At 40.3% G+C, this 7,694-nt stretch overlaps 1 protein-coding gene across 4 annotated transcripts in view; it reads left to right on the top strand.

The window, feature by feature from the left end:
* Positions 1-615: 615 nt before the first annotated feature.
* Positions 616-7,694, top strand: part of homer3b (homer scaffold protein 3b) — a 50,926-nt gene continuing 43,847 nt past the window's right edge. Inside the window, exons 1-2 of one of the 4 annotated variants that reach the window (XM_052528016.1) lie at positions 616-860; positions 3,332-3,381. In XM_052528016.1, the coding sequence (XP_052383976.1) occupies positions 3,359-3,381 (23 nt within the window). In that variant the 5' untranslated portion in view covers positions 616-860; positions 3,332-3,358. Of the gene's footprint in view, positions 861-1,035; positions 1,709-3,331; positions 3,382-7,694 lie in introns of those variants that run through there. The other 3 variants (XM_035776972.2, XM_052528025.1, XM_052528022.1) reach the window with 3 other exon arrangements.

Raw genomic sequence — 7,694 nt, 5'->3', positions numbered from 1 at the left:
CTTCTACATTTACACACACTGTACATAGATTTTTCTATTTTTACTTACTGTTATTGACTACATTTGTTTATGTGTAACTCTGTGTTGTTTTTGTCACACAGCTTTGCTTTATCTTGGCCAGGTCGCAGTTGTAAATGAGAACTTGTTCTCAACTAGCCTACCTGGTTAAATAAAGGTGAAATGAAATAGTAGATCTGTACCAGTTTTTGGCATTTATAGTAATGCTTCTCAACTGTACTGCAGGGATGGAACGTAAGTTGTACAAAAATAGAGGTTGTGGTGGCAGCTGCAGAGAGGTATTTGGGTGTAAGAGACTTGCCATCAGAAGAGTTACAGGGTGTGTTAAGAGGTAGTGTCCCATCCTTTCAGGCTGTAGGACTAAATAGATTTAAATAGTGAGTGTAGCGTTAGATGGTAAGGTAATTGTTGTAGTATTAAATGTTTTTGTTGATAAAAAAATAAAAAATAAGCCAAGTATAAGGGAGTTATACTCCAGTCTAGTAGGTGGCGGTAATGCAACATTCATTGTATGCCAACTGCCGTTAAACCTCATCGAAGAAGAAGCAACTCCCCCTCACCTGGTTGTCTAGGTCTTAATAGAAAAGGAAACGGTGGAATGAGTTTGCCGCACCTGATTTACAAAATGTATTTCTATATTGTATTAATGCCTTAGGGAGGTTTTCAACATGATGCCAAATACACACCAATATAATATGAACACCTTGTTTCATGCATATTTTGAGCACCTACATGTCACAAAAGCGAGGAAGACGAAAATAAAATGCTTCAGAGACATTTACACGGACCTTTCAAGGACAGCTCAGGGGGAGTTTTTGGAACCACAGGAGATTTAAAAAAAGGTACGAAGTACAGCTATTTAAAAAATGTATGATTTAGGTTTACCTTAATAGGCAGAGCATTTTTTATTCCAAACAGCAATTACAATGTACTTTTACACCCATAATGTGAATGTATTCCTCATTTCAGCCATCAATCGCTGGAAATATATTTATTTTAATACCATTATGTCAATCAAACCTCATTACAAGTGGGGAGAGTGCTTTCAAGACAACCTGCAAGCCATTAGAATATTATATTTCACATTTCAAACGGCGTAAAGTGGGTTAGGTTAGAGGCAATGTAATTTGATTCGTCAAACAGCAGCCAGTAGGTGGTGTTTAGACTTAGTGTCTCTGTCTCATTGAGCAAGGACAATTCTTGAATGGGATACCGGAATGGGCAGAGCAGGGGGAAACAACAAACTGCAGAAGGATCTCATTACCGTGCGCTGACACTTAGCAGGGGCAGAACGCATTTATACTTTTGTAGAACATAGTTCCCTCATGTTTTTGAGAGGCGTTAAATCACAAGATTAGTGTGCCACCACAAAGGAAGAGCGACAAAGAACAGGATTCGAAGGACAAAGGAAAGCTGTTTTAATTGATTTCAAACAACAGAACTACTACAATTGGGAAAACATGACATGTTTTCAAGTACATTTTCCCCCCACTGAACGTTTGCGGTATTCCTGTTAAGAGGAATGTAATGCAACGTACTGTACAATTATAAAGGAATTAACTTTACAGTGACATTCGAGACAATTTGTTAACCATCTATTCGGAGACAAAGAGCAAGACATTACCTTTCGCTTGAGATAAGACTGGAATTTATATTCTGCAAGGACACGGAACGCGTTCAACAATATGGGGTGAGTGCACTGCAGCTTCATAGTTTCTCAAATCAAGTTGCGCTTTCTCTACAATCTCTCGAAAAGGCAAAGACAAAAAGTGAAGTTTGGGATGAGTTCAGGGTGGTATGTATAAATTACCCATGTTTTTGTATGAGTTTGATTGGAAATATTCTTTAAGATGTGGCATGCTATCGCCCTAATGTATGGGCGTAATGTATGCATGCATTGACCCCCCACAGATTTTTTTTTCTTCTCAGAATTCTTAAATGTTTTGTACATAAGTCTTAATCTTTTCTTAATGATCTTATTTGAAAGAAGGGTTTAATCTGATTTCTTTTTCTTATGACCTCATTTCAGCGCCGTCAGCCTTTAAGCAGCATGGTTGTTGCCCTCAGTCTACTGTATGAATGTTCACCTTGACTATGGCTACATTGTTCCACACTGTCAAAGACATGTCATACTGATGTGTTGAAATGATCCGATTAAAATGCCACAGTTCACATACGCAGAAATGTTGATGACTTTGGTTGTATTGTGTGGTGCAATAGCCTAGCATTTCAGAATTTTCTCTAATTCTTAGCCCTTTTCTCCAATTGATATTGACTTATGTATACCTTGGTAACAGACAGCTTTTGAAGCCACCTCATAATTTGATAGTCAAGCTGTGCTGAAGGCTCCATAGCTCAATAATAGACTAAAGAAGCCTAAAGTTACTCCTTTCAAGGGCCTTACATGTTCTTTTTAGAGGCGAATTGGCTCTGGCAGCCAAATACTCCATTTAAATGTGAATCGATTCTCAATAGTGGTACGGATCTAGAAACATAAAGACTTCTACTTTTACATCACATCAAAATATTTTCACAAATGCAAAATATACACTCACTGTACACTGTTTTAACACAGTTGCAGCACACAGTATTTTTCAGGGACAACACTTTTGTGCCATCTGTCTTCCGTTTACACACAGGTGTTCGGAAGACGCAGATGGCAAATTAGCACAGGTAGGCTATGCCTCTGTCTTTGCCTCTGTCTTCGTCTGTTGTCCGTACACAAGCGCTGTAACATGGAAATATGGCTGTGTGGGAAGCCTATAAAGGTGTCATAAATTAACTTTTATTTTTTACTTATTAGTATTTCTCACTGATATGAACGATTGTTTCCAAAAACATACCACAAGCGAAGTGTTTTGGAGTTCAGAACGAGCATCGGGGCTGTTAACGAAACTACCCCAGCCAGAGGATACTTTGGTCAATAGGAGCTAAAGGTAGTTAGCAACTATGAATGGGTTAAAGGCTCCATTGATGGTGAAATCATTCGTTGAAAGATTTATGTTGCCTCTTTGAATTATTTAACTAATGATATTTAAGAAGGGCCTTGGGGCCTTGGAAACCAAATGTGAGGGGTTTAGTGTATTGCAAATATGTCTGTGCAAGGATGCAGTCAGCTCGGCTTCAGAGAAACTAGTGCTGTCTTTAGTTCCCATAGTTCTCCACTACAGACAAAGGTTGGGAAAGAAGAAAAACTATTCTAACCTCATGCTGTTTTCATTTGACCTTGAAAAACCTCCGTGATTTTTAAAGTTTATTCCACTTTTTTTTTTAAAGGTATAATTTAAAGTGTCACCTTCTTTTTCCATCACAGAAAAGGATCCTTCCCTGACCTGTAAACATGTATCCGTCACACAGAGAAAGGTATTATTGATACATGTCATATGTGTTGTGCTAATTCATTGTCCATTTGCCCTGCCCCCAAAAATGTGCCCCTCATCTACAAGTCTCCCCTCCCAATTGCCCCATCTTGTCACGTCATGTATGCTCTTATCATATTCTAATCCAGGGATAAAAATTAGAACCCCTACAGTACGGGCAGCAGGTAGCCTAGTGGTTAGAGCGTTGGACTAGTAACCGAATGATCGAATCCCGAGCTGACAAGGTCTGTCGTTCTGACCCTGAACAAGGCAGTTAACCCACTGTTTCTAGGCCGTCATTGAAAATAAGAATTTGTTCTTAACTGACTTGCCTAGTTAAATCAAGGTAAAATAAAAAATGAAGTCCAAACTGGATTTTTCATGCCTCATCTTTTTTATTTCATCTTTAGGTAGGCCAGTTGAGAACAAGTTCTCATTTACAACTGCGACCTGGCCAAGATAAAGCAAAGCAGTGCGACACAAACAACAACACAGAGTTACACATGGAATAAACAAATATACAGTCAATAACACCAATAGAAAAGTTAAAATACAGTGTGTGTAATCGAGGTAAGATACTTAAGGCAATAAATAGGCCATAATGGCAAAATAATTACAATTTAGCAATTAAACACTGTAGTGATAGATGTGCAGAAGATGAATGTGGAAGTAGAGATACTGCAAAGGGGTGCAAAGGAGAAGAAGAAAAATAACAGTATGGGGATGAGGTAGTTGGATGGGCTATTTGCAGATGGGCTATGTACAGGTGTAGTGATCTGTGAGCTGCTCTGACAGCTGGTGCTTAAAGATGGAGAGAGAGATATGAGTCTCCAGCTTCAGTTATTTTTGCAATTTGTTCCAGTCATTGGCAGCAGAGAACTGGAAGAAAAGGCGGCCAAAGGAGAAATTGGCTTTGGAAGTGATGAGTGAAATATACCTGCTGGAGCGCGTGCTGCTATGGTGACCAGTGAGCTGAGATAAGGCGGGGCTTTACCTAGCCAAGACTTATAGATGACCGAGAGCCAGTGGGTTTGGCGACGAATATGAAGTGCGGGCCAGCCAACGAGAGCATACAGGTCGCAGTGGTGGGTAGTATATGGGGCTTTGGTGATAAAATGGATGGCACTGTGATAGACTGCATACAGTTTGTTGAGTAGAGTGTTGGAGGTTATTTTGTAAATGACATCACCGAAGTCAAGGATCAGTAGGATAGTCAGTTTTACGAGGGTACGTTTGGCAGCATGAGTGAAGTATGCTTTGTTGTGAAATAGGAAGCCGATTCTACATTTAATTTTGGATTGGAGATGCTTAATGTGAGTCTGGAAGGAGTGTTTACAATCTAAACAGACACCTAGGTATTTGTAGTTGTCCACATATTCTAAGTCAGAACCGTCCAGAGTAGTGATGCTGGATGGGCTGGCAGGTGCGGGCAGAGATCGGTTGAAGAGCATGCATTTAGTTTTAATTGCATTTAAGACCAGTTGGAGGCCACGGAAGGAGAGTTATATGGCATTGAAGCTCGTCTGGAGGTTAGTTAACTCAGTGTCCAAAGAAGGGCCAGAAGTATACAGAATGGTGTCGTCTGCGTAGAGGGGGATCAGGGAATCACCAGCTGCAAGAGCGACATCATTGATGTTTACAGAGAAAATAGTCGGCCCGAGAATTGATCCCTGTGGCACCCCCATAGATTCTGCCAGAGGTCCGGACAACAGGCCCTCCGATTTGACACATTGAACTCTTATCAGAGAAGTAGTTGGTGAACCAGGCGAGGCAGTTCTTTGAGAAACCATGGCTGTTGAGTCTGCCGATAAGAATGTGGTGATTGACAGAGTCGAAAGCCTTGGCCAGGTTGATGAAGACAGCTGCACAGTATTGTCTCTTAGCGATGGCGGTTATGATATTATTTAGGACCTTGAGCGTGGGTAAGGTGCACCCATGACCAGCTCGGAAACCAGATTGCATAGCGGAGAAGGTACGGTGGGATTCGAAATGGCCGTGATCTGTTTGTTAACTTGGATTTCGAAGACCTTAGAAAGGCAGGATAGGATAGATATAGGTCTGTGACAATTTGGGTCTAGAGTGTCCCCCCTTTGAGGAGGGGGATGACCGCGGCAGCTTTCCAATCTTTGGGGATCTCAGACGATACGAAAGAGTGGTTGAACAGGCTAGTAATAGGGGTTGCAACAATTGCGGCGGATAATTTTTAGAAAGAGATGGTCCAGATTGTCTAACCCGGCTGATTTGTAGGGGTCCAGATTTTGCAGCTCTTTCAGAACATCGGCTATCTGGATTTGAGTGAAGGAGAAATGGGGGAGGCTTGGGCAAGTTGCTGAGGGCTGTTGACCGGGGTAGGGGTAGCCTGGTGGAAAGCATGGCCAGACATAGAAAAATGCTTATTGAAAATCTCAATTATCGTGGATTTTATTGGTGGTGACAGTGTTTCCTAGGCGCAGTGCAGTGGGCAGCTGGGAGGAGGTGCTCTTATTCCCCATGGACTTTACAGTGTCCCAGAACTTTCTGGAGATTTGGTTACTGCACTGAGATGCATTTACCCTGAAATTGTCCTCATAAATTATTGCATTGTGTCAAAGACATTTTGCCTAAACCAGTTGTCCCAAAAATAGGATTTGTTTTGCGTTGTGCAAGCGTGAGTAAAATTAGACAAATTATATATGCCATGAAATAGTCTTTTGTGGTCTATAGCTTATTGCTCAATGAGAATTCTGAGGTTGAGGAAGTGCTTGCTAATTGCTGTTTTTTGGATCTTTGCTATTGCTTATGCATGTAATTTTCTCTCTCCTTTCATTTTAATTTCTTGACTACAACATTTTGTCAGTCAGACATATGCAAGAGCCTACTGACCAAGTTAAGAGCCTGCACTTCATAATACAAGTGAAGATGATGCTAAGAAGGTTTTGACAAGTTTCCAGATTATTTAGCAAAAGGCAATGTTGTATCGTTAACATTCTGAGAATGTTGAGAATTCCATTTGATGAGAACATAATTTGGTCCCCGGAGAGGAATGTGTGGATTAAAGAATGAAACACCTTAGCACCTTGATAGAAGACCATATGTGAGCTGAGATGTCTACTTGTTGTTGAGTGGTAGTGAGTTAGCGTTTCCACTGTGCTATTTTGGTATTTAGTTGTGCAGTGTCATGTTGCTGAAATGGCCGGACACTTTCGCTGGCTCAGGAATGTTGACGTGAGGCTCACTCGACTCTCAGGGTGTCATAGGAATGAAACCCTTAAAGGAGAACTAGAGTCAAAATTAGTTTTTCTCTCACACATTTTATTCTCTATACAAAAACAATAATCTAAGTTTCTGGAAAGGAATAGGGGCAATTCCACAGTAACAGAATTGCACTGAGGCTCAAATGTATACCAAACAAAAAACATTGATTTTAAAGTTTAACAAACTATATAACACTCTTCACAAGGACTACTTTTAACAATTTACACGGAACATTTTACAAAAACACATTTACTAAAAGAACTGTGCAGATGCAAAGTTTCGTAACTGAATTTTGGTACAATTTATGTGACGACGTTTTCCAAAAACGTTGTTAAATATCTGCTCAGAATTATGATTCAAGATGTCTGCAGAATGAATGGGGTATCAGCTATGACATGACACCTTGAGTTTGAATTTTGAACTAATGTAGGTGAAGTGGGTTTACATCCGGTAACAGAATTGTGGTTACGGAATTTCATCATTGGTCCCTGATCTGTACCACACAGAAATGCATATTTATGGATATGAGTATAATTAAGTTCATGGTGATGTATCCTAAATAGGTACACAAAGGTAGAAATATGCAATATCCTCCTTTTTCGTATTTGGGTATTATTCTACACACTGGCTATTATTTTAAAGAGCTCGTCCACCAAACGACCAAACTACGTCGGTCCAGACAGGACCAAATCTGAACCAATCATAGACGTCTATGTTCCACAAGATTGGACATCAAAGTAGAGCACAGTAGAGCACAATAGAGTACAGTAAAGTTCAGGAGAGTATAGTTTAGTACAGTACTTTAGTGTACTCTACTCTAGTGTGCTCTACTGTGTACTGTACTGAACTCTACTCAATTCTACTGTACAGAACTGTACTGAACTATACTCTACTTTTCTTTACTGTACTGTGCTCTACTGTACTGTGCTGTGCCGTCCAAACTTGCTATGATACTCAAAATTGAGCTTAGGTGCATCTTGTTTCCATTGATCATCCTTGAGATAGTTCTACAGCTTGATTGGAGTCCACCTGTGGTAAAGCTCAAGAGACAGATCTGGGGAAGGGTACCAAAAAATGTCTGCA

The sequence above is a fragment of the Oncorhynchus keta genome, chromosome 1, assembly GCF_023373465.1.
Source record: "Oncorhynchus keta strain PuntledgeMale-10-30-2019 chromosome 1, Oket_V2, whole genome shotgun sequence".
In the NCBI taxonomy this organism is placed as follows: domain Eukaryota; kingdom Metazoa; phylum Chordata; class Actinopteri; order Salmoniformes; family Salmonidae; genus Oncorhynchus; species Oncorhynchus keta.
The sequence above is the reverse complement of the archived record's forward strand: the minus strand, read 5'-3'. Positions and strand labels throughout refer to the sequence as shown.